General features: G+C 41.0%; 2 protein-coding genes across 5 annotated transcripts in view; one reads left to right on the plus strand and one right to left on the minus strand.

The window, feature by feature from the left end:
• The window catches only part of SHROOM2 (shroom family member 2), a 117,998-nt gene extending 116,605 nt beyond the window's left edge, over positions 1-1,393 (minus strand). For 2 of the 3 annotated variants that reach the window (XM_068180096.1, XM_068180095.1), the window contains exon 1: positions 53-318. In XM_068180096.1, coding sequence (XP_068036197.1) covers positions 53-271 — 219 coding nt within the window. In that variant the 5' untranslated portion in view covers positions 272-318. Of the gene's footprint in view, positions 1-52; positions 319-359 lie in introns of those variants that run through there. The other variant, XM_068180094.1, reaches the window with a different exon arrangement.
• An 11,728-nt stretch (positions 1,394-13,121) lies between these two features.
• On the plus strand, positions 13,122-26,723 carry GPR143 (G protein-coupled receptor 143). Of its 2 annotated transcripts, none has more exons than XM_068180098.1 (9): positions 13,122-13,580; positions 13,831-14,268; positions 15,962-16,071; positions 18,969-19,063; positions 20,415-20,507; positions 20,969-21,078; positions 22,348-22,456; positions 24,676-24,793; positions 26,252-26,723. In XM_068180098.1, the coding sequence occupies exons 2-9, from the start codon at positions 14,025-14,027 to the stop codon at positions 26,549-26,551; spliced, it is 1,179 nt and encodes a 392-aa protein (XP_068036199.1). In that variant the 5' UTR covers positions 13,122-13,580; positions 13,831-14,024; the 3' UTR covers positions 26,552-26,723. The 2 variants fall into 2 exon arrangements, with proteins under 2 accessions (XP_068036199.1, XP_068036201.1); XM_068180100.1 differs by having other exon boundaries at positions 13,124-13,580; positions 14,044-14,268.

Below are 26,723 nucleotides of genomic sequence, written 5' to 3' on the forward strand. Positions count from 1 at the left end.
TGGCAAAATGGAGCCGGCCGGACCCACCTCCCCCCGCCCCGGCGCCGCTCACCTTGGTGATGATGAGAGGCTCCCCGTGCTCCCGTCCGCCCTTCACCGTGAAGCCCCAGGGAGCCCCGCCGGTCAGCTGCACCTCCACCAGCTTGTAGCTCTCAGATGCCCGCTGCTCCACCATCACCATCACGGGCCCCGGTTCCACCAGCCCGGAGCCGAGCCGAGGGTCGCCGACGGCCAGCCGCTCCCGCCCGCCCCGCAGCCCCACGTCCTCCATGGAGCGCCGGTCGCCGCCGGGGCTGGCTCGCCTCTGCCGGCCGCTCCCCGTTGCGCGCCAGCCGGCGGCCGCCCGCGGAGCCACCTACCCGCCCCGCAGCGCCGGCCGGCCCGGCCCCATCAGCGGCGAGAGAGGGCTGCTCCGCCCGCCCCCTCCCCTTCCTCCTCCCCCGCAGCCCGCGGTATTGTCTCACGCCGAGGCCGGAGCCCGGCGGCGGGGGGGCGGCACCAACTTGTGGCAACTTGGCGGCGGGGCAAATGCCGCCGAGCAACGCGGGGTGCTGGGAGGAGCGCGGCAGGGAGAGGCGCCCTCGCCTCGGAAAAAGGGCGAAACCGGCGTTTCGCCAGCCGGGCAGCCGCTCGCTCCTCCCAGAGAGGGGCAGCCCCACAGCGCGATCCCCCGGCAGAGAAGGAGGGGAGAGAGGGGAGCAGCCCCGGGCCGGCCGCCAGACAAAGGCAGCGGCGAGAACGTCCGTGAGCTCCGAGTCACCCCGGGGCTGGGACCGAGGCCATACCCTTGCCACCCCCGCCCCACCACACGCAGAGGCGGCCGCACCTCCTCTCCAGCCCCGTTCCCAAACAAAAGCGGCGAGCAGGTGGAGGGTGGGGTGAAAGGGCAGCTGGCGGCTGTGGCCGTCCCCCGGGCTGGGACGCCCCGCCTTCGCCGTGCCAGGCGGCGGGGGGCCTGGGTTGGGAGTGCAGAGGGGGCCGGCTCTTGCCGGCTCTTCCCGTCTCGCCGCGGTGCTCGGGGAGGGGAAACCGGGCCATGCGGGGGGCAGGTCAGGGGGCAGCAGCAGCGGGAGCCGAGGGAAGGAGGAGCTTTCCGCCGGCCCCTCCCGGGCCGCGCTGCCTCCACCACCTGTGGGGCGGGGGTGCCCGCGGGCTCCGGGCCGTGCCCTCCCGCCCAGCCCCTCTGGCGGCAGCCCCGCGGCACCGCCCGGCCCGGCCCGGCCCGGCCCGGCCCCCGCCGCCACAACGGACGGACCGGGCCGGGCCGGGCCGGGCACCGGCAGGAACCCGCGGGAAGCACAGGTGAAGCCTTCAGCAAGGAAATCCAATAGAGAAGAGATTTGGAGTCCCAGATTAAAAAAAAAGTTTGATGGCAGAGTGCGAGGCAGGACTAGAAGTGCTAATCTGAAGGCAGATCTTGGATGGGAAATACATGCAGAGTTTGGGTTTGCCTCATGCCTTCGCTGAGTTAGTGGTGAGGCTGGGAGTGAAATACTTTTTGCAATTCTCGCGGTTTAATTGAATCACTTTATAGGAGGTTTCAGGTCTTAAATCAGGACCAGACTTGGCCTGGAGTACCAGTGTGCTAGCACACAATTCTCCTTGGCATTTCACTACCAAGCAGGCAAAGTACTGCTTGATTTAAGACAGAGGGAAATCTCTATCTATTTTAATTTCTGAAAGACTAGTGAACCTCAGGGTACTTTTTCATGTGACAAGCTGTCTCATGGAGATGCCTGGTTATATGCAGTGGGATTTTAAGATTTTAAGGTTTTGTATGTTGATGTAACAGGTCACATATTTTGTTTTCTGAAAGTGACCATTGGGACATTCTGATTTTGTAGTTTGTTCCTCTATCTCCTGCTTCAGTTGGTTTATTTCTCATAAATTTCTCATAAAACTCTCCTGCCTTGAATTAACCTTTTTTTTTTCCCTACAATACTTCAGGATTTGCCTACAGGATGTTTCTTTAATACCTGAAGAAAACTTTGGGTTCAGGATTGAGAACACCTGAGTCATCAATCCCAGCAGCAGATTGGAGGACATCTAGAAAAAAGAAAAATATATTATTAGGATGATTGTTATTCCCTTGTGATTAAGAAGGAACAGTGGAGGGGGTACTCAAACTCATGCAAGATTCTCATTCTTTTATGAGAATCCTGCAAAATACAAACCTTATACTAAACCTAGGTATTGCATCAAGTTATTTAAGGTCTCTAATAACTCACAGATCCTTAGTCAGATTTCTGATGCAGTTATTTTCTGTCATATAGACAAGTAGAAATACAAGTCGTTTTCTCCATGTCCTGTCTCCAGTTCTTAGAATCTGAAACAAAGTCTTTAGTTATGTTTGTGTAACGCATATCAGGTTGTCTTCACAGCAGTGTGTACTCAGTAACATATAGCTGGAAGTTTTAAGGAGCTGCAGTATGCAATTTGTTTTCTATAAGTGTGATAATGAAAGGAACATACAGAATAATTATTTAAACTTTAGTGTATCCCCAAGTATGCACATTGAAATGAAAATAAAATAGCTCACATCACTAATGAGAAGAGCAAATACTGCTTCAAAAAAAAAAAGTCTTTTCTGTTTATAGCCCCCCTTTTTCAACTGCCAAACATTAATTCTTCATCTTGAACATTTTGTTGCCCACAGAAATTCAAGATTTACATTACTGTTCTGGCTTTTAGAATTGGTTTTAAAAATTCAATATTGAAGCATGATGAAGAATTCTGAGCGCAGATTTTAAAACTGGAAAATCTAGAGCAGGGAACTGGCAGCCATTGAAAACTCAAATTCTACTGCTGTAATTACATCAGTGAAAGATGCGGACGTGTAGCTCTTGGGAAAGCAGTTCCCTAAAAGAGGAATATCTGAAAGTTTTCACACTCCTGGTTAAGAGACACCTCAGTAAAGAAGTTTTGAGCTAATGCTTGCTTAGAACGTGATAGTCTGACACAGTTGTCAAGCAGATCCTCAATTTGTGGCTGACAGTTCAGAAATCAGACTTCCTTATCTTGAATGACACCTTTTTTGCCTTTTATTCTTTAATGTTACCAATGTTACTAAGAGACCACAGAGTAAAGTTCTTCATACATATGTTTGACCAGCCAAAGCAATAAAGGAAATATTTTTTGTCATATTGGTCAAATTTCTCTCAATTTCTTTTATATCCTCCCTCTCTGAAATCTGAAGCTTTTTCAGAACTCAGCTGGAGACTTGTACTTTTGCTCTTCTTAAAATATTGTGATAATTTTATTACTTGAATTTCTGCAGTTTCTGCCAGCTTTCATGAGGTTTCAAGTAGTCATAAAGAACAAAGGATTTATTGAATGGATTCTAAAATACTACTTTTCATTTGTGTGATAAGAGAACCAATGATAACTGCATTTGCCTAACAAAAGCCTTGGTGACCAAATCCTCAGCTTTTTCTCTTGCCAGTTTTTTTCTGAGAACACAGAAGTTACCAATAGAAGGTAGAAATGCAAGATACATCAGGGTGCCATACACATATCAAAGGAAGTAACAGACCACTTTTTCACACTGAGGACAGACAATAATGCAGCTATTACCAACAAGGTATGAAAGGGATCCCGTTGTGGAAAAATGTGTGCCAAAGATACATGTATCGAAGATACTTCACCATGATACACAAAAGTTACCCAAGAGCCTTCTGCTGTGCAGAAGGAGCTGTCAGACTTATATTGAGATGGTTCCCACATCCCCAGACTGTGTCCCTCCCCTGTGAAACAAAAGCTTTCTGCAGTAAACCAGTCTCCTCCCATAGTACTTCATGTCATCCTACTTTGGTTCTTGAAGCTTAATTAACAATTTCAAGTGAAATTTTGTTCTACAGAATTTATTCAACCTCCATTCTTTCTGTTGCATGTATTGCGTATCTGTTCCCTATTTAGTCACTGAGATTATGAAAACTGTGAATAAATTACTTTATGGCAGGATTTTATTTGAACAGGCACAGTATGATGTTAAGGTACAGCCTGTTTCACCTTTGTGGCTGTACAAAACATATCTTTTCCTTAAGGCACAGCACCTTGCAGTGAATTGCACAGGATACCTGCAGGGTGGCTCTAGAATAGGCTGGTTTACTCTCAGTCCTGAGGCCATCCATTGTGCTGGACATTGCAGTGTCTGGAGGGCTTTTTTTCTTTCCCCAGAAGCCAAGAAATTTGAGAGATGTAGAGGCTCCTGACTCATGGTTACAGAGTAAAGAACTGAGGTGAGGTAAGCCTTTACAACCTCCCACTTTGTTACCAGCCCTTCCAGGAGCTAACCACCAGATGTCAACAGGCTGATGAAGAGACAAAGTGCCTCTGCCTCAGCCATACAAAATGAAAGGCTGATGCCCTGGAGCATGTAGTTCATTGACAATTTAAGTTCAGATGCCAAAGGAGAAAAGCTGATCCATGGTACATATTCTGAGAGAAATACAGCATCATGGAAGGGTTGGAAGGGACCTTAAAAGATTATTTAATCCAATGTCCTGTGGGCAAGGACATTTTTCACTAGATCAAGTTGCTTAAAGCCCTATCTAACCCAGCTTTGAACACTTCCAATAATGGGGCATCCACAGTTTCTCTGGGCAACCTGTTCCAGTGCCTCACCATCCTCACTGTAAATTATTTCTTTGTAACATCTACTACCTCTTCCTTGCCTGTCCCTTCTGGACAGTATATAGCTACTGTTGGCAGCCCTCCAGTCATGCAGTTCATATTCACCACGTTTCAGTAATAGTGATTAGACTGTAGCTTTCTAGTTTCACAGTGGCTTGCAGCTTTTTACTGTTTCCAGCTTTAATGTCTTTGAAAATTATCATCACAAAGACCAAAACAACTGAAATAGTGATAAGAAGTTCCTGCAACAGAAGTGGATGGATTTTTTGATCAAGTAATTCAAGGTTTGTCAAGCTGCTGGCAGTCTGTTGTGGAGTCTGAAAGTCCTGAGAACCTGGAGAAACAGGTTGAGTAGCAGCCCAACAGACAGACATCCTGGCATATCTGGGAACCAAGAGGCTTTCCTTTGGAAACCTGCCATGCTGCTTCTGATGGATTCAGCATAATCATGCTCTTCTGCAAAACACTTTGATTCCAACAAATTACCCATTTTCCCAGAATTAAAAATACCATGTTGTAAAGTTCCAGCAGGATGTCTCTGATTCAGGCATCTTAAAAACCTTTCCCAAGTGTGTCTTGTTTCTCCTGTATTGCAAGTAAGGCTTGATCAGCACGTAATTAGTGCTGGAGAAAACTTTAGAAGTTCTCAACCTTTCAGATATATATAACTCAAATGTTTGTTGGACTCTTCATTTCTTTACAATTAAAATAAAATCTGTGTTCTTTAGATAAAGCTTTTTATAAACCTGAAATTTGTACAAGAATACCAGTTCAGATGATACTTGGATATTTTTGTCTGCCATGATGATTTTGATTCAAACTTTGTTCAATTCTCACTTATTCTCACAGCACATAAGCTTTGTACCTCAGAGCAATTTTCTGAGTGTGACAACATGAACTATGGAACAAGGCTGAGAACTGATGCTGTGAGTGGCTGAGAAAAAACTATGACAATTTGCTAAGAATAATATTATTGACTCAGATCTTGAGACCTATTTGACCTGTAGACAAGAAAAGGGAGATGAATCCAACATGGGCTACTATAATCTGCAGCCTGCTTAAGGATTTATCATTTTCACAATGCTGCATGATAAAAGGATTGAAAATCAAAAAAAAGGGCAACTCCTCATTTGGTTGCAGAGTCAGAAGACAGCATACACCTATCAAGAGGAGGTGAATAGGTAACCAGTTTTCCCTGGAGATGTAGTTTTCAGCTTGTAGTCAAGTTCAGGCCCATGTTAAGTCCTGCCTTGGGCCATAGTCCCTCTGGTATCAGTGTATCTGTTCCTTTTCCAGTTCCTACATTATGGCCCTTAATCAAATCATACTACAACATCTCTGAGCACCACTTTACAGAGAAACCAAATAGCAGAGTGAGAGCACAGAGGTTGAAATACCAGTACATGACAGTCCATACTGTTTCGTTGTCAGCAGGCTGACTAGGCAGCATTTGGACAGTTTGGGGGATAATGTGGGCCAGGGACCATTACTGTGAGGCCCCAAGGATGAAGCCATCCTTTTTTAGTTGTAGAAGAGAGTCCAGCAGTATATGCATATATACACTATATAGCTGCATTTGATCATATGGATCTGCATTGCAGCTTCATTAACCTGGGAAATTTGTTTTGCTTCATGAAGTTTCATCATTTCAGTGAAGCATCATTTGTAATATTTATTCTTGCTGCCGAGTTTCTGATCATGGTACGTTAGGGAGTGCTTTTCATTGTCCATCTTCTTTGATAACACACATTACATGATAATATTCTCTGTACAAACTGTGCTATTCTACTTAGTCTTATCTACCATAAAATACTGACCCATTTTAGATACATGAGGGATAGCCTCAGATGCTAACAAGAGTCTTGAATGCATTTAAACTCTGATATCACAACATGTTATATCTCAATTCTGTATTTGATGAAGATGGTCAATGGAGCCAAGATGGTCATGGAAAATGCAAAGGGAGGGTTTCAAATGCTCTTTGTGCAGAGAATGCTACAAAGGCTTTTAAAGGGTAAGATAAATAGCAAGAGGCCTGAGTATGCATGAGAGCAGACAAAAGCCTTGTGATCTGGTATTTTTCACTTGGACTTTGTCTTCTTTTGCTAGCTAGCCCCAAACAGACATTTTTCTGCCTATCAGCCATGTATAAATAAATCTCTCAGTGCTTTCTATAAACAGACACAGTTTCTGCATTACAACTGACCTTTCTACCTTCAGCTTGATTACAGAGCATGAACCATGTCCAGGTGAAGGTCATAGGATGTAGAATCTTGTGAGACTCCATCTAAGCATGCATAAGGCATGAAGTACATGTTCTTTTTTTGTTGCAGTACTATAGGAATTTGCCATAAAGCATCAGGTGTGCTCAAGAGGCTGTGGTCCAGCAGCGGCAGATGCAGGATATTGCATTAATGTGGTGATATTAAGGATGAGGTAAGGCTGGTTTGGGCATGCCCAGGAGTCCAGGGGGCAGAAGTTCTTTCTGTGCATGCCACCTGCTCACAGACTGCTATGCCCCTTTTGGTAAAGGTGTAGGTGTGGTCTCCTATCAGTTCTGCTAACAGAACTGTTAGTGGTTGATAGGATATTTGAGGGAATCCTTCCGAGTCATACACATGAGAAAGAGTGCAACATTCAGATTAGCTTTCCCTAGCTCTTGTTTGGCTTAGAAAGGATGAGGCTATGGAAGGTGCTGTTTTCTTAGCCTGAATTTTGTGTAAAGCAGACTCATGGCAGTGGAGCATTGTTAATAAAGTCTTGAGGAAACAGCTTTGGGGTGGGGGGGTTATTCCCCATCTTATGTGTTAACATAGATCCTGTCAGAACCTCAAAATTTAATTTCTTTTGAAGGTCTGAATTTGTGGAGTATTAAAGGTACACAGAGGATTACTCTCAGAACACTGCTTTTCTGAAGCTGTTTTAGGACCAACCAATTTATTGGAATTGTGCTCACAGGAAGCTGACTAATAGAAGTAGCTGATGTAGCCAAGCTGTAATATAAAAGTATAGTGTAGCCATATTGCTCACCTGAAAGGTATATCCAGTAAATTACATTGGGTGCTCATTACTTTTTCCACCCTGGATATGAAGTCCACCTCTGACAATGAAGTAGTGGTCTTTAATCCTGAAGAGCAGAAAAATCAAAAGAGTGGATCACAAATCCTTTCTGCACTACAATGTTTCTGCTGCTATTACTGCATTTCCTCTGGATTCTCTGAGCAAGTTGTATTTTTTAGCTATCTGCTCATTTCAAAGACTTCAAGACAACAATTTGTGGAATAGAAGGTTGCCACTTTCCTTCACCCATTCCCAGGATGCTGCAGGTCTGACTGCTGGCCATGCAACCACTGCAGAGTTAAAAACCCCAGTGATACTCAGGGGATTTCCAAGAGGAATATTGACTGGTGTCTGTGGTCTGAACCTGGACTGTACATTTTGTCTGATTTCCCTTCAATTACATTTGCTTATGGTGTCCAACAAGACCATCTAATTGGCTATGGTACACTGACATTTTTATGAACTTTAAATAGAGCCTTGGAGAGTTCTTGCACTGTAAGAGCAGTGAAGTTAGTGCTGAAGTATATTTTGATTAGACTACATAGACTGGTCTGAGGACACAGGTTTTATGAGATAAGTTTTTTTGTGCTAATGGAGTTTGAAAATATAACTACTGGGTGGTGGGAGATGTAATCTTACAAGATCCTACCATCTAGCAATTTTAACAAGGATATAAGAGTGTACTACCTAATATCTCCTGAGGGAAATTATTCTTCCTTTGGAAGACACTAAGGACAGGATAGACATTCAACTTTTGTAGGTTGGGGTACATGCGTATAAACATTACTATCCAATTTTCAGTATCACAGTGTGTGAGAGATAATATTCTTTCTTTTCACAGTCTTCTTCATCAATCAGTTCCTATTCAAACTGTGTCTTGTAGTGTGCATAGGTGTGGGACAAGGTCTCTTTATTACACATGTGCTGAAACTGGGGTATCTTTTTGTTCTTTGAAAGAGTATAACGATGACAATGACTAAGGGTGGAATTTGTTGAGAAATGAGGCTGGCCACAAAAATCTGTCTCAATGCAAGTTCAAAGACTGTAATATTCTCAGCATTGGCATAAAGAATTAAGTATTGTAAAATGCAGGCCAACCCAGTGGCAAGAAATGATGATGTCCAACTCCAGTTCAGAAGGCTGAATGATTATAACTATGCTATAATACATTTATATACTATAGAAAGGAAGATACTAAAACGACATGCCTACTTCTCTAACTACTATATCTAACTCACAACTTGTGACCCTCTTCTCGAGAGTCCAGACACAGGCAGATCTGACTGGGCATCAGGCTCAAACAATTCTCACCAGAATCCAATCAAGCAATCACCCCAGGCAAATAATTTTCCAAACACATAGGAAAAGCAAGGAGTAGAAATATAAATTGTTTTCTCTTTGTTTCTCTCTGTGCAACTCTATTAAAAATCCTGAGAGAGAGAGAAATGTGCTTGCCACAATTAAGAATTTTTTTCTTCCAATCTCTAAGCAAAAATAATTTTCTTCAGTTTTATGGATACATTTTTCTGCTCAGTTATTTTGTACTTCATCTGTATAAATCTTGTTTACTAATTTAAATACATTAGAGGCACAGTTTAAAAAACTAATTTGTGTATGTTTTGTCACAAAAGTCAGGTAAGATAACATTTCCCTGGAGAAGATGTATAGTAAATCAATAAAATACAAGTAACTTGATTGCATCAGTCAAATATACACAGTTATTTAGATGTTCAAGTGCACACTCATTTATTATATTTATGTTTTTATTCTTTGAGAAAACAAAAAGAACTCAAATATTATTACTCTTATGCAAATGAGATACATTTATCCTCTGCCTTTGAAATTAATATTTACCATCCTTAAAAGTAAATTGTTATTTTACAATTCTAAAATTATATTTAAAAGACAGAGGGAAGGAAAGTGATACCTCTGTTTTTCTTTCAGTAGTTTTTAATGGTGTCAGTAGCTGTCATAATCTGTTATAAGATGTTACATCTTGAGTATCACTGTTGTTCCAAGATCCCTAACTTTACAGAAAACTAGAAATAGCAAGAATGGAGTGTGAATTTCTCCATTCATTTAAGTTAAAGGTTTAAAAATTACCTTTTAAAAACTAGTACTGCTAATTATGGGACGAACATGTCTCACAGTTTTTTCCAATTTAAATCTAATTGCAGGAGGTCTGGGTAGATAAAATAAAGAATGGTGTTAAAGCATGTGGAAGATTTGTTTAAGGAACATTTTGCAGGATCTGTTGGGGAGATCATAACTGCATCCATTGAGCTTGAAGACAGACCTAGCTTTCTTCAGTTGGGAAATGTTATGTCAGGTAATGTCTAAAAGACTATGAGATCCTGAACTTTATCAAAGTATAGCTTTTACATTTGTGAGGTAGCTAAGATCTTTACTGGGATCTGTCAGGCAGTGATGCATTGAACCATACACATAAACAAAACCAAACTATCCTCTGTCTCTATATCCACAAATTTCCTTTTCCTTTGTAAACCAGTGCTGTAGTCCCAGACTTAATTAAAACAGTGATTAAAGTATGTGCAGCTGCACACTCAAACATAAGCCATATCCACACTCCTTAACAACAGAAATGCATGCCTGTCATATTTTTGTAAACCTGTTGCTTTCCCTTAGAAGCAGGCAAGCCAGTGTTTCATCTTAAAGATGGTCACAGACTGGGATGAAACATTGTGTTCTGGGTCCAAGAAGAGAGTGAGTAGGTATTTTTAAAAGTATGGAGCACATAGCTGTTTTCAAAGGAACACAGTATTGTTCTTATCCTTGAGCACACTGTTGCCAAGGTCCAAAATCGTGATGGGAGTTTTCAGTGTTATGCAGTGTTGTGCAATGTTGTACTTATGCTGTGAGTGTGATTGATTGCTATTTGCAATGCCAGGAGGGTTTTTTTTAATGTTTCCTGTATGTGTGCTAATGGTTGTCTCCAAGCTACATCATTGGCTTAGTTGAGATCCTGTCTTGGTGCAGAAATGAGACATACCATGTCTGCCTTTCTCATACACTGGCAGAAGTGGGAATTGTGTCAATAACTTCAGAGAGTAGGGAATTAGGACCTGTAGAATGATGTAAGTTTTGTAGAATACTAAATAAAGATCCTTAACAAGACAAAATATCTTTTCTCTTATTTCTTTCACTACGTTTCTGCTTCCTTTGCCTTTGTTCCCAGCTTTTATCCTCTTATTTTCATAATTGCAAGAAGCCAAATTAATCTTGAGCGTAAGACTGCCAAACCAGCTTTGAATTTCTTTGACTGTTCTAACTCTCTATACTTTGAGCCCAGCAATGAGAACCAGAGACTAGCTAGCTCTTACCAGCTGAGATGTTGCATAGCTCATTAGTTTGGTAGATGCATCTCCCACTCAGCCTCAAATGTTGGCACATTTTAGACACCTCTACTTCTATCATGGTAAGTATCAGTTCATTCAGATGGGTCACTTAATTTTCTTTTTTGCATTAGGTATGCTACAGGTCACGTGCTTTGCTTCCAATAAAAACCACATACTCCCTCTGAGGAAACTATGAAATCAAGTCCTGAGAAATTACAGGAGGGAAGGGACCCAGAAGAAGATGTTAAAAACCAATGCTCCACTCAGAGGAGTAAAGCAATAAAAGGAGGGAGCACAGCTGGCAAAACTGTGGCAAGAAAAGAAGAGACATATAAAAAAATTAATCTCCAGAGTATAGGAGTATAATTGAGGAATGAAAGTAGTTTCAAAGTGGCTGAAAAAAAAAGGAGAGAGAAGTTATAATAATAAAATGGTAAATCTACACGGGCAGAGTAGAAGATCACAGTCAAAATCAATGAAAACAAACAATAAGCAAAAAAAGCAAAATACATGAAACATTCCTATCTGTAAGCCAGAACAAACAATCAGGATAATGACTTGACATACTTTTCACATTTTTGAAAGAAAGAAAATGGCTACAGAAATAGTGAAAGTAACAATTTTAGAAACTGATAGTGGGAATGAAAGTCTTCTATTAAACAGTTTCTCTCTAATATTTCAAAGTTTTGCTCTTTTAAGTGTAAGCCAAGCAATATACATTTTCCTTCAAATTAGAACAAACATTTTTTTCATTTATATATATTTGATTTGTATATGTAGCATACAATGGCTTAATTTTAAGTAATAATTTGCCTCTGTGGATTGTAATTCCTTAGTTCTTCAGTAGCCAGGTAGGTTTCAATGCAGTATTTTATACTGCATTGAATATATAATATATATATAATATAATACCCCAGACAGAAATGTGGCAACTCCATGCACCACTGCTCTAGCAGAGGTAGAATGAAGTCTGAGGAGTCCCAGGCTTGTACTGATGACAGAGCCTTGTATTGACAACCTCAGCATGAGTTTGTGTTTCTGGAGCAGAGCAATCTGATTCCGCAACCTTGCTGTCCCCAGTATGTTTTTGTATACATAGTAGCAACAAACTGTAGGATTGCAACATCCAGGTCACTCACCTGTCCTCATCCAAGGAGCAGGGAAATCTCTTTATGCTGGAAAGCAGCAAAAACACTTGGCAAAACATTCAGCTCAACTGCTTGCATTTCAGAGTCTTTAATGATGTGTATGCCTAAGTTCACATTATGGTCACTGGAGCCTCCTCATCTCACACTGCACATTTATTTTCAGAAGATCTGAACAGCTCTCTAGACAAAGTCTAGACCATAAGCTTAGCTGCCTAAGACCTCAGCTGACTGCAGCAGGAGTCCAAACACCTTGTTGATGTATGGCCATCCATGTGTAGGAGTCTGGCTTTGCAGGCTGACACCCTGCAGAGTACCACACCTGCTCTTCAAGTGCCAGCACCCGAGCAGAGCCCCGGGGAGTCCCGTGGCGGCAGCATGGGTGGACACACATCAGGCCTGGCAGCTTGGGCTCCAGCTGCCGCCTCAGCCCTGCCACCACAGCCCTGCCACCACTGTCCAGCACTGAGAGGCTGCACAGCCCCGACCAGCAGGCTGACGAGCTTGGCGGAGTTCATTCTTTTGCTGGGATCAAGTGTATGAGGTCTCTTGGCCAATGAGCACAGCAGGTAGCATTTCACTCAGGGCTGCAGCAGTTTTCCCTGCTGAGGGCAAACTCACTATGCTCATAAACACTACGCACAAAACATTCCACTGTCATTCAGTAGCTCCTCATAATTTCTGCCAAAAAAATAAGCTAGACCATTGGGGGAAAAAAAATTGGGTCATTTGTTCTTATAGGGACTAATTATAAAATTTATGACTGTGTTATTAAACATGCTAATGACTTTGAGTCTTTTGGCAATGTTCCCTCCTGCATTTTCTGAATTTGTCCCCATAAAGAAATTTTCTGGAAGGGTGAGGGCTGATACAGGGAGTTTGGACTTATTTTAAAGGGAAAAATTATTTTTGTGTTTATAATAGTATTTATTTGCTGCTGTATCTAGCAGGACCCCAGTCATAAAAGATATTGTCTAGTTTATAAAGCAAAAAAAATATTGCAGGTCAAGTTCCTGTTTTCATATTAAATCCTTACCAAATTATTAAAAAAAAAAAAAAAAGAGAGAAAGAGGCAGAAAAATATGTTATTGAGAAATCCTAAGTCCTGGAATTTTCCCTGTCAGGCTGATCTAATGCAGACAGTACTGACTAAAAAGTGGATTTTTTTTGTGCTTGCAATTTAAACAGGATGAGGTTAATATTTTCTTTCCAAATGTAATCTCTTTCTACAGTGATAGGGTATTGTGTTTCTAATTTTATTTATAGAGATCGGTGGGTTGGATCACTAAAACTGAAATTTGGGTTAGGGTGTGGATTTATATCCCTGCTCTTCCCTGTAAAGACTGGGACTGCTTTTGTCTGGACTCATCTTTTCAATTAATTTGAGGTAATTAAAGGGTGCTGTGTGGGACGGGGCTAAAGAGAAACACAATTAAAATGTAATGTTTCCACTTTGGTATCTGTATCCTTATTTATTTTAAACCATCTTCAATGCTCTGACGAGTTTAAGTCTTCCTGTATCACATACTGTGCAAGCAGAAATATGTGAGTGAACTGTTGCCAATGGCTCTGAGCGAGCATGGGGCATGTTTCACATTACACTGTGGTTTCTGGTTCAGATCTGATCTCTTTGCTAGGAGAGGCTGAGAAAGGCAGCTCCAGGGGATTTACTTCCAGCAGCAGCAGCAGCAGCAGCAGCACATGATCCATCAATCGCGTGATTCTCACCACCGAGGACTAATGGGGAGGGTGAAGAAAAAGTGAACGCTGCCTTGGGGAAGCAACAGCATTTTCTTCTGTTCGTGGGGCCCCTCCACCAGTCGGACGTTTCATGGCTTCTCCAAGGCTAGAAACCTACTGCTGCCCAAACCGGGATGCAGCTACACAGCTGGTGATAAACTTCCAGCCTGAAGTCTTCTGTGGAGTCTGCATTGGCAGTGCCTCCATCAGCCTGCTATTGACCATCCTGCAGCTTCTGCCAAAGAAGGGACAGAGCCCACGGAAAATGCCCAAAGCCTCCTCCTCCTCCACCATCCTTCTCTTTATCTCCATTTGTGACATCCTTGGAGGCTTAGGTAAGTGCCATCTTGATGTCCTTGCCATTGATGTAACAGGTTCTTTTTGCTCTAAGGTACCACAGACAAATAAAGCTGGTGAATAGACAGCAGAGATTTCTGAAGGAAGCATGCTGTTTGTGTTCACAGGAAGATTTGGACTAAGTGAGATCAGGAAATTATGGGTCTTTGGGGAGAAAGTTCTTGTTTAATAGTTATACTGTGGAAGTGGAAGATCTTGATAAATCTACACCCAAATCTCTGCTTTAAAACAAATTAAAATCTAGAATGGGAGCTGCTTCTCAGAGTAAGGCATAAAAGTAGAGGTGAGGCAGCACATTGGAAAATAAATCTGACATCAAACATTTAGCCAATCCATAGGACTTCATTTGGAAACCACTCTCCTCTATGCCCTCAATCCTTTTGGACCAACTGTGCCTCCTGCTCATGTGCCAGCTGCTTCTCTGGGCACATCACATAGACAGAAAATGAGTTTGACTTGCAGCTGCACACAGATCATGCTGGACACAGGCTTTTGAAATGTGAGTAAAGCTACCTTATCAAGGACAACCTGCTGCCCAGACCCTGGTGGATAGTCTGGAGGAATAAACCAGTGGAGACTAAAACAGAATGCATGAGTCAAAATGAAACTAGTATGTCTTGAGCTGTCCCATCAGCCATTTGGTAATTTTTCCCATCAGTCCTTTACTGTCAAATTGGGTATAAATTGTCATGACGTGTGCTATGAAAATACAGGACAAGTTTGTTTCTACAGTAGCATTTCCCCCCCCTCACATTAGGTAATAGTAGTGCTGTTTTGTCTCACTGCTGGGGGCTGTGTGTGAGTCTGTGTGTCTTTGTGTTTCATTTCTCTTCCCCTTTCACACCCAGCCAGGTTCTCTCACAGTACCTAATAAGTACCAATACTAAACCAAAGATTATAAAGGAAGGAAAAAAAGAGATATTGAAAATACATATGTGCATGTACCTGGAAAAGGTCCTTTCACTCAGATGAAGGCAACAATAAAGTTATTTTTCTCCCTTCCTCTTTCTCTGGCAAACTCAAACTAGTTATCCATTGTGGTTTTTGTATTAGACTCACTTCGGTGGGTGGAAAACAGTTCATTCTTGGTGGAAAACCTGGTTGTTTTGTTCTGTTTCCTGTTGGTGCTTTATTTCAACAAACCCAGAAAACCTCACTAACAAACTCTAAGTTCACTTTTTAAAAGGGCATTGTTGTTACCTAATTCAGAAGTGCTGCTTTTGCTCGGCCCTGTGACAGAGGAAAAGGACTGCCTATAAAATGAAGGCAGAGAAAAGTGGAAAATAACTCTTTTTCTGCAATGGGGGATTTTATAGAGAAGCAAATATGAGTGTATGAACATATGCTGGTAAACAGTTATTTAGTGTTTCATGTCAATCTGTTAAATGCTACCCAGTTTATGTTAGAGAAGCATGTGACAGCATCTCTAAGTGAGATCCTAATCTATGTACGGTTTTAAGTCCCAGCAGCTTCCGACTCTTGGGGCTACTTTCCCTGAATGATCACACTGACATTTAAAGAGCACAGTTGTCCCTGCTGTGCTCCTCTGCAGCCATCGCCTTCCTGCCGACGCACAAAAGCTGGGCTGCGATTTGAAATATGTGGCAGGGAAAAGCATGTGACTCAAATCACACCAGCAGATTCAAAGCATTAATGCATTTTTTTCTTTAGGTATGATCTTCAGGTCAAGTGTATGGCTGGGCTTCCCGGGCTTCATAGCTAACATTTCTGTGGTGAATGGGACTGACGTGTGGCCTTCCACTTTTTGTGTGGGGAGCGCGGTAGGTACCGAGATCATCCCCCCTTTCTTCTGCTCCCAATTAAGAGTCCTTCCACAGGGGGAATCTGGAAGGAAAACTGCTGTGTCCAAAAGGAAATGTGGCTGTGAGTCAGAGCCTGGATATGATGGTTTCAGCCTCTGCCACACCCCTGCAAGTGCGTTCATGCCTCCTCTGTGAGCCTGGGTCAGGGCAGGCAGGGTGCTGATGGTGCTGTATAGTGGTAGGGATGTAGGGCAGCTGGGTCAGACTGATCCCGTGAGTTCTGCGGCATTCACTCCTCTCAGGAGTGCCAGGGGAGTGGAGTACACCAAAGTCAGGGACATGGAACCAAAAGCATATAAGCAACCCCAAAAGGGCTGTGAGCCATTGTTTGAGTTTCCACTGGCACAGCACCGCAAATGCCCCAGTGGCTCTGTTGCACTGGCAGCGTGAGGTTATCTGTCTGTCTTCTCTGGCAGAAACTGCAGCCTGTGTGGTGGCAGCAAGGACCTCCTGAAACCAGCACCTTCGGTAGCTGAAATTAGCTTTTGTGGCATGAGACTGTGTGTTTTAGACACAGAGGGACAACAGGAAAAATATACTCATAGCCACAAATCTGCTGGCAGAAGGTCTATCCCTGCCATGTGGGATTTCAGCTCAGCTTGCTGGGCTGCATCTCAATGACTGCATCTGGCCAAGTCTAATTAAGTATCTTCTGGATTAAAATGCAAGAATAAGAAAATGTAAATGCATTCCAAAAGTACACATTGCAAGTCAGATCCAAATTTTATAATCAAAACACTGGGAAATATAATTTGAGCTTACTGTACAAGAATGAAGGTCACGATTTTTACCAAAACATTGAGAATGACAAGACCATCACTTTACCTAGATGCAATAGGAATGTGGGATCTCCAGTGAATTAATGCATGAGCAATAGCAGTATTAGCTTTGCAGTTCAAAGTTTACAATGTAGAAGGGGATAGGTTGCATGTCAAGAAAATTATTCAGCTCCAGTAGTTTTAAAATAAAGCAGTATGTGCCAAATTGAACTCACTGTGCTTTATGTGCCCATATAAAAGCAGCTTCAAACGGGACAGTTTTGTGCCATGGACACAAATATAAATTGTATTCATCTATCAATTCTTAATTCTATCACACATCTTTGAGTTTTGGTTATTAGATGCAAATGCTGTTGTTTTTTTCATTGAGAAAGCACCAACAATCTCAAGAATGTTCTGCTCAAAACCCACTCCTCCTCATGTTTCACTTTCTGACCCATAACACATAAAGACGTATTTTTAAACATGACAGGATACAGTATGCAGACTGTTTTTCATTTGAATTTCAGGTTAGATGGTGAGCAGCCTAGCGGTCTACCACAATTTTTATTTTCCCTTACTTGTGCTCCAGGAAAATGCTGTAATTTGAGTCACTTTAAATTTAGATTCAACTATATTGGAATGAAAAATAACCCTTCTTCCACTCATTTCCCCTAACGTATTCTCATGTGAGTTAATAAAATGTTTCCGATTCTATTTTATTTTTCTTTTAGTGCTATTTTTTAATTTCTCTTAACCACAAGCCTATACAAACTCCAAATAGTGAAACTTTAGGACATCTCCCTTGAATGGTTTGCAGAGGTGTACCCTTTCAGGCACTGTAGCAAGATGTTTTGTTAAAAATTATGATATCATATGAGGCTTTAGGGTTTAAGTGCATCTGATTTATATTATTTTTGCAGACAGTTGTATCTGTGTTGGATTTTCTGGAAAGATGCTGCAGTTTATTTTTGTATATGTATGTTTATGGGTAGTAAATTGTGCATTTTTCAACTGCAGCAAATATGTAAATGTGATGATGAAGTCACATGCTGAATGCTATGGGTAAAGTGCATTAGAAGGAAGACTGGGATTTTATTCTCTGCCTTCTGTGCTCTAGGAAAATATCAAGATGTTTGAATTAAATACTGAATAATTCATGCCACAAATTACTAGAGGTAGGGTCTATCCCATGGTGAAAGGAAATATTTCCCAGCTTGATTTGCCTTTTGGAGGAAAGACTGCTAGATCTCTATTCAACAGCGTTTGGCTCAGTAACAAGTATGTTGATTTCCAGATGTAAAACGATGCTACTATGGAGCTGTGATAAAGGATATTCAGATAAGAACTGAAAGATGGCTTGGAGGAAAGATAGCATGAATATTAAAACACTCCCAAAGTATTACAAAGAGCCAGTTCCTATGGGGAAGAAATGTGGAATTTACATACAGCGGCAAAGAAAAGTCACTTTTCTTATATAAGCTCATGGGAAAAATGCTTAGGGTCAACTCAGGAATGCTGTGGAATATTTAGCTTGACTTGAACCTGTTTCCTTTGGATTTTTATTGAAGAAATCGCTTAGGGAGTTCAGTAGGTGTATTCTTCTATAGCATGAGTGATTTTCTCATTAATGAGTTTTTTTTCTTGATAATCATCTTGTGCATGGAGAAAACAACCATCACATGCAGAACTCACAAATGCATAGGCACACTGTGGTTATGACTGACCTCAGTTATATTTTTATGCCTCAGCTACTGAGAAACAACTGCAATTTTAACCTAAAATTAAAACATCCTCACTATAAATTTCTTTGGGCTTCATTTACCATGTTCAGGTTAGGAACAGAGTGGTAAATGACAGGTTTTCTAAATCAGAAAATGAGCTGTGAAAGCAAATTCTGTTCAATTTACCTACAACTTGACCCATAGGCTACAACAATGTTCCTGTGATTTTGAGTAAGATTTCATACTTCATAATCTCATCTGGAAAATACACACATTAAAAGAACAAATCACCAGGCCAAAGGTTTGAGTCCCTTCCCTGCTCCAGTGGTACTGGAGAAGCAGCTGTGACATTTGGCGCTTCTTTCCCCTCTAGATGTGGATCCAGCTGTTATATAGTGCTGGCTTCTGGTGGTTGTTTTGCTATGCTGTTGATTCTTACTTGGTGGTGAGAAGATCAGCTGGACTGAGGTACCAGAGTTAAAGCTCTGAATTTGTTTTTTCCCCTCCAACACTGTATGTCTCTGTTTGCAGCTACCTAAGAGTATAAGTGAGTCTTGTGCAACAATCTGACTCATATAGTTACCAGGTAATGATAGGGATGTGGTATTCTAAGTGCTTAAATTGCCAAGACAATGCTCAGATACTGATTTATGTCCAATTCAAATTTAAATGTAACTGAATTCATTTAACCTTTGGAAAAATATGGAGCAAATTGTGGTCTATAAACTATATGGCAATGAGATGACTATTTTTGTCCTTAGTCTGCATCTGAAATTGATTCTTGCAGCAAAAAAATAGTGTTGTACTGAAAATGAAAATTTGGAGGGGGAAAGAGCTGAACTTCATACAGTTAATTTCATATAGTTAATTTTGTTTTTTTGCTTTTTCTCTGATATTTTATTTTATCAATTTCTCAGTGAGCGTTGTCATTATTGCCCTTCTGATCACACCTTTAAAATCCTTCATAAGAAAAATATGTATTTATCATATATTCTTCTGCAATGCCTGTGACAGAAGAACCTAAACCCTTTGGAAAGTACAATGCTTTAATACAAGACAGAAAAAAAAAAGTTTGTAAGTTGGTTGTTAGAAGAGCAAAATAACCTTCAGTTGCTTCTGATAAAAGTGAAATTACGTGACTCTGTTCCCAGATGATACAGAGCAGTCAGATACTAAGGATATGGTTCTCTGCAGGTGTAACCAAAATGAGGCTTTTTGAGTTAACTCTACAAAATCAGGTTTATTCTCAATGATCTAAAGTCCCATAGTTATAGTCAAACAGCTGGTACCTGCCTCCTTCCCCCACCCCAAATCATGTGTATTTGGGCTCGATTCTGAGATCAGAGTAAACATCAAGACTTTTACAAACACAGATCTGAATCTCTGTAAGATGGGAGCAGTATCCAGCTCTGAAAGTTAAACATTATTTTCTGCAAATCACAAAAGGATGGTTTATTTGACTGTTCATCTCCATTCTTAAATTTTAACCAGCTATTTTGCTCTCTGCAGGAGAAATGAAAGATGCAGGGGTTCCTTCTCAATAATAACGGTAGGGAAGAAGTCTTGTCCCCTCCACCTTACAGGCTGGAGGGGACAGGACTTCCATATGCAAGCCTGAATAACTGCTTTGGCTCATTCTTTTTCTGAAGGACTGCCCCCACCCACCTGATTTCTTTAGTTTAATGTATTGCCAGAGTTGTTCTGCACAATTTCCTGTCTATAAAGCTCTTTTTCAGTGAGGAACCTATTTTTACCTTGCAATGTGGGAAGTGTAAGGTTGAATAGCTTTAATTGTGCCTGTTGTGTTTGGTGCTTGCAGTACAATTGTGCTGTACCACATGATGACGTGGGGCCTTGCAGTGATGCTCTGTGTGGAGGGGATTGCTCTGCTTTACTACCCCTCTCTCTCCAGGTAAGCAGGCTCTGGAAGCAGGGCACTCTCTGGTCATTTGAGTGTCTTTTGGTCAGCTTTAGAGACAGACATTCAAAAGCCGAGCATTTTGATCTTTGCCAAGGATGTCCCACTGAGTCAGTGATTATGCATAAAATACCTGCCTGGGCTTCAGTGGGCCCTGAAGAAATATGCCAGGCAGTACAGGCACTTGGGCATGCTGTGATACAGCTTCTATGAGACACCCTTCTCCCACTCCTTTCAATTTGAGAAAAATCCACAGACAGTGCATGCTTAAAATCAACTTTATATCTCATGTGAATTGATGGTAAAGGTCCATAAATTAAAATTTTTGCATCTCTTTGCTTCATTCCTTTTTTTTTTTTTCTTCTTCTTTTTAAGTTAAAGGTGACATAGATAGAATAGCCAGGAAAGTGATCTGTGGGGAAAAAATGCATAATATTTTAATGATTTCTTCTCAGCTGTGAAAATGGCTTGGAACACGCAATCCCACATTACATCACAACCTATGCCCCACTCCTGCTAGTGCTTGTGGCCAACCCAATCCTGTTTAGAAGGACAGTATCAGCAGGTATGTTCCTAATGGCCAGCATCAATCAGTCTGTGTTATTTAGCAACATAGTACTGTAGAAAGTAATGGCTTTGTACTCAGTGATGTGTGACAGCTCCTTGTCAAATCATAAAGATACAGCAAAGGGTGGGAAGCAGTTGCCTATGGAAATGAAGACTCCATTTTGTTGGGGAATTTGCCCTAGAGACAAATTTTGGTGACACACAAGCTATTCTGTTATTAACCTCTAACTGCAGGTGGGCAAACATGTTTCCATGTTACTTGATTTAAAGCTTTTGAGGAAACGTACCCTAGATGCTTAACTCTATTGTAGTTTTGGTACCAACCTCAACTTTGAAATGTAATTTATTCTAGCTGGTGAGATCTGAGAGTTGATTTAACTTCTTGGCAGCCCTAGAGCAAAAAATGTAATAAAATGTGTTTAGAATTTTGTCACTTCTGAGATTATGAAACAAATGGGAATTGTACACAACTCAGAAGGGATCTGGACTTTCCAGTTCAATTTATTATCCAGTGCTTGGAAGAAGTGAGACTGAAAAAAGCCACGGATTCAATGCATTATTTCATGTAATGTGATCATTGCTAGATGTTTGCAGTACCTGAATTCATCTACACATTGATTATATAAAAAAGCTGGAGAAAAATCAAGTATTCTCAGTTCAATCTTTATCCCATTCATTCTGTCCCTCAACAATACTCATTTTCAAAGAAGCAGTTGTTTTTTTAAGTTGTTCCCATAAAAAGTTGCTCTTTGTATATTTGTGTTTGCATTTGTATATTCCTTGTGATATCTGAACAGCATGTGGCATAATTTTTTTGCTGACAATCCATCTTCATGTTTTAGAGGTGTAGCTAATGCTGTGTCAATGACACAATGAAAAACAATGTGCAAAATACGATAGAAGATTCTATTTAAACATCACATGATAAGCATATGATTATATCACACATTATATAGAAGGTACAAGCTACCTTTTGTTATGAAATAGAAATATGTTGATATACTATTTCATATTTTCAGTGGGATTGAGAGAAAAAAAAAAGTGGGATATCTTTCATTTTAGGAATCCAGCTGTGTGTATTTATTTTCCTTTAGTATTAGGATATATGTGAGATTCCTTGAAAATGGTCCTTCCAGCTTCTGAACAGCTGCTGGAGACAAATCCATCCATTCCTTTGTTCCAACTTTCAGGCCTCTATCTTCTGGATTTTTGTCCCTAAACTAACAAGATGTGCATATAGTAATGAACATAATTGTATACTTTTCAGTTGCATCCTTACTGAAAGGGAGACAAGGAATTTACACAGAGAACGAACGACGTCTGGGGACAGAGATCCAGATGCGCTTCTTCAAGATTATGCTGGTATTTGTTATTTGGTAAGAGGTGCATTATTTTTTTTTTTTAAAGTGCCTTTTTCCCAGAGGGAGAGAGTCAGAGACAGGAGTAAAGACTGATGGGTTGCTTAATTTGTTTGTCTTTATGCTTAGAAGGGAAGGTATCTAAGGAAGAAGCAGTTCTAAACTAGTTCACAAAGGAGCTGAATCACTCACTGGCTGTGAGGAAATGATAAAATGTTTAACCAACAGAAAAACAAAAGCAACAAGAAACAATAGCAAAAATTTCCCAATAGGTTGGGCATCGACTGAAGCTGTCTGGTAGAGCAGGCTCCCAGCTCTGTGGGCTGACAGATGGCTTTCTGTAATCAACATTTCTTAGAGCCTCTTGGCACCAAACACATCACTGAGGACCTGCAATAAAAATGCTTCTAAGTCTGGCTTCACGGCTTTGACCATGATCATACAATGCAGCCACTTCTGTGCTCTGTCATTTTCAAATGCCTGAAAAACACATGGATATTGACCGGAAAATAAGGAAATGCCAGAAAAGAAAACTCCATATATATATATTTTAATATGTTTTGTCTTTCCCCATGAAAATAGTACTTTGGCATAGGACAGAAAAGAGATAGAGAGGAGGAGAATGGGACAACAAGAAATGGTTCTGGAGTGGTGAAATGAGAAGGCCAAACTTAGCAATCTCTATATCCCACTTAACTTCTTTATACACAGGTGTATTAATGCATTTCTTTAACAGGCTGAGCAGGGAGAAAGGCTGCCTCTTTTATCTTCTCTTGGCTGCTGTCTACTGGAGTGCTCTGAAAGGAAATGATTGTCTTTTTGGGGGGAATAACAGTCCTCTTGGCTTGGAAGTGAAGTTTCCAATGTGAAGGGTGGGGTAGCCAGCAGAGGAGGGAGTGAGAGGCAGCAGCAAGGGATCCTGCAGCATGGCTTCCTGGAAATTGCTGAAATAATAAGGAGCAGAGATCCAGCCAAGCTCCCAGGGCTGTGGAAAGAAAGAGGCCAGAGGCACCACAGAAGTGCATTGCAACCTAAGGATGGTGGCCAGCTTGATTATCTGGGAAAAAGCATGAAAGGAAAGGCCAATTTCCCATGGACATTGTGGGGACATTTGTTTATTTCCATTCTGTCTCATTCTGGACTTTCCTAATAAAAATATAAAATCACAGCTCTGGTTTAGGATTTTGCTCTAATAAAACATAAACTCTAGAGAGTAAAATCTTTCTCAAAGGTTACTGGAGGGAAAGACTGAGGCAGTCTCATCTCAGAAGCATAGGGAAGATTTCCTTGCATCCCAGAAGTCAAATATGGAATGCTTTAGTCAAAGACAGCAGGTTGAGGCAAAATAGGAAAGAAGAGATGCCTACACATTTGGGAGGGGAGAGCAGGAGGTTTTACATTGTGACAAAGGTATAATTGTGCAGAGGACAAATATAAAACCCCTTAGAAAGTATGACATGAATGCTGATGGTTTCTTTTCTGAAGACACAGTACAACTATAAAGAAATGCTTCTCTCATTGTTTAGATGCCACAGGAACTCACAGTCATTTGCTATACTCTCTAGTGTAGAACATACTCAGTTTCTTTCAATGAATAAGGCTTGATTATGCTCATCCTTATTTGGAAACAGATATTACCTTTATTAAAAATAATTGTTAACATTTTGAAGGATTTAAAAGTCAACTTTTTGTTGATTTTTGGTGTTTTTTAATGGACATTCTGGAAGTCTTTAATTTAACTCTGAAATTCTAACTCCAGCTGGAAATCAAACAGCCTTTTACAAAAACACGTGCATATATTTGAGTTTCTTGTCTGTAAGCACAACTCTTCTAAGGCACAAGGGAAAGAAGTCAGCATGCATGATATTCCCATTATAGATCACATTTTCTTCTCATCTCAGTTTTATTCTCCAATTTACTGTTCTGCAGCAAGTTAAAATTATCAGATTTTTTTCTTATATTGATTTATACTGTCTAGGCCTGGGTGAGTAGGTAGGTGTCCGGTCCTTGATTGTGATCTCATAGACCTACAGGTCCCTTCAGATTGAGATTTAGCAAGAAATCCAACCATCTTGGACTTGATCATCCTAGAGTTCTTTTCTACCCTTAATGGTTCTGTGACTGGAAAAAATCTTACTGTCCTTCGAGTGATTTTAATTTCTATATTTTGAAGGTAAAGCATATTTTGCATGCACATCCATCTGTAACTGTCCTTTTCTTCTTTGCTCCTGCCATAGCTGGTCATCCAATATCATCAACGAGACCCTTTTGTTCTATCTCGAAATGCAGCCAGATATCAATGAAATGCCCCTGAAAAACATCAGAAGTGCTGCACTGATCACCTGGATTATAATGGTGGGTCAGCTGTGACATTACTGGGCTTAGAAATCACTGTTGTTAAACTGGTGGAACAACACCTGTATAGTGTGGGGTTTATGGTTTTGAGGGATATAAACACTCTGAAAATCCAGAAAGAAAAGCAGAAAGTAAGAGAAAGGAATGAGCAGTCAATGGGAGTGCTTTTCACATGTAAACTTTGCCAAAAATGTCTTAGAGGGCAACTTTTTCTCCCGTTTATTGGAGTATTCATTCTCTCTGTAAGAGATCACTCCCATTTCAAGATCCACAACAGATAACTACAATGATTTCTAGTCTCACCTTGCTAAACTCTGCCATAATGCAAGCTGCAAAGTTTTGGCTCACAGTTCCTGAAGGTTTCCCAGTTAAATGGGCATTTAATGGAAATTCTCTGTTTGCAACTAGGGTGGGTTTTTTTTTTATTATTATAAAGAATGATTGCATCTTATGTCATGACATTTGGGTCATTATTTGGGAACAAATAGGAGAAAAAATCTTTCACACATGGCACCAAAAATAGTTGTGAGATGCTGGTCTCTTACTGTAGCCTCTTCTCTCCTATTAGAATATTTGACAAGGGATTTTTCAGAGGTGACAGTGCAGGTTTTCCTAGAGAATTTATTCTGGAGTTGTTAAAGAAGTGTAAGGCCTGAGCATGATTTGTGTCATTAAGCATTTGAACAGTTTGGTATTGAAGGATTAAGTGATGCAACTTATGTGATACAGCCTCCTTCTCCTCCTCTGACAAGGAGTGAACACATTCATGTGACAGGGACCTTGCTCTTGCTCACCTGGAGAGCAAGAGGTCAAGTCTGGGGACTGACCTCTGCTTTCAAATGGCTGTAAAAATAATTTCCTTGTTTTCCTATGAGAGAAATAGAAGCATCTAAAGCCATTAATTTGTTAAGCCTCTCATGGCACTGGGAACAGAAACAAATTTTTTGGCAATCACTTGGGATTTTCTTTTCAGCGCCTCTCCCCATTTTTCCATCCCACTTTGATGGACATTTTCACTGGCTCAAGAATCTAAAGCAGTTCCAGACAGATCAATTCCTGCTATTTTTAAAAGCTTGACTGTCTATGCTAGTGTCTCCTCTCATATATTTGACTTGGCTTGTAATGAAAAATATATGTGCTTTTGTGAATAAAAAAGTCCAGAGCTTGTGGGGAAAGTTAAAAACACACCAAGGGATTGACTGGCTAAACTTCATGCTAGAAAATAATTTCGTGCTTACTGCTTACTGTTATGGCCTCAGCATTTTAGAAAACAGGTCATGGTATTTTATTTGTTTGTGTCTGTGATGGCTAAATTTTTATTTGTGTTCAAATATTGTATTTTAAAGTCAGCAATCATTCAGTGAAAGGGAAGTTTTTAATATAGGCAAATCATTTTGCTAGAGTTGAGGATGAAGCCTTCCTTGCTGATGTAACTCCTGTTGCACTTCTCTTTCCTAGGGGGTTCTTAATCCCATGCAGGGCTTTCTCTTCACATTAGCTTTCTATGGCTGGACAGGATGGAGAGTGGACCTGAAATGGCGAAAAAGAGAAATACCCTGGGAATCTATGTCCTCATCAACTGTGGGGGAAAATGCCTATCCCTCACCAGTGAACTACCAAAGCAACATCCATGATTCCAAGAAGATCTCGACAACTGACAGCCAGCAGACTGATGAGGCCATATGCATGTTGTCTGAAGGTAACACCAGCAGTGACGAAAGATTAACCAGAAGCTCTCCCATCTACCAGGGCTGGTAGTTTCTAGGTGCAGAGCTGGATCTAACTTTTCCTGGATCTAACTTTTCATATCGTCAATACTCACAAAACCACGTCAATGTGTGAATCATTGCGTACTCTGGAATTAGGTTTGTGCTCAATGGCTTGATGTCATTTCCTGCAACTTGTGACACAGTGTGAGAGAGTGTGTGAG

Source organism: Anomalospiza imberbis, chromosome 2 (assembly GCF_031753505.1).
Source record: "Anomalospiza imberbis isolate Cuckoo-Finch-1a 21T00152 chromosome 2, ASM3175350v1, whole genome shotgun sequence".
NCBI lineage: Eukaryota > Metazoa > Chordata > Aves > Passeriformes > Viduidae > Anomalospiza > Anomalospiza imberbis.

What these genes read in the sequence shown, in the direction of transcription:
- GPR143 (XM_068180098.1), top strand. Translation starts at nt 14,025, where the DNA reads ATGGCTTCTCCAAGGCTAGAAACCTACTGCTGCCCAAACCGGGATGCA. An exon ending in TACTACCCCTCTCTCTCCAG is followed by an intron (nt 20,508 to 20,968) that starts GTAAGCAGGCTC and finishes ATTTCTTCTCAG; the next exon opens with CTGTGAAAATGGCTTGGAAC. An exon ending in TGATCACCTGGATTATAATG is followed by an intron (nt 24,794 to 26,251) that starts GTGGGTCAGCTG and finishes TCTCTTTCCTAG; the next exon opens with GGGGTTCTTAATCCCATGCA.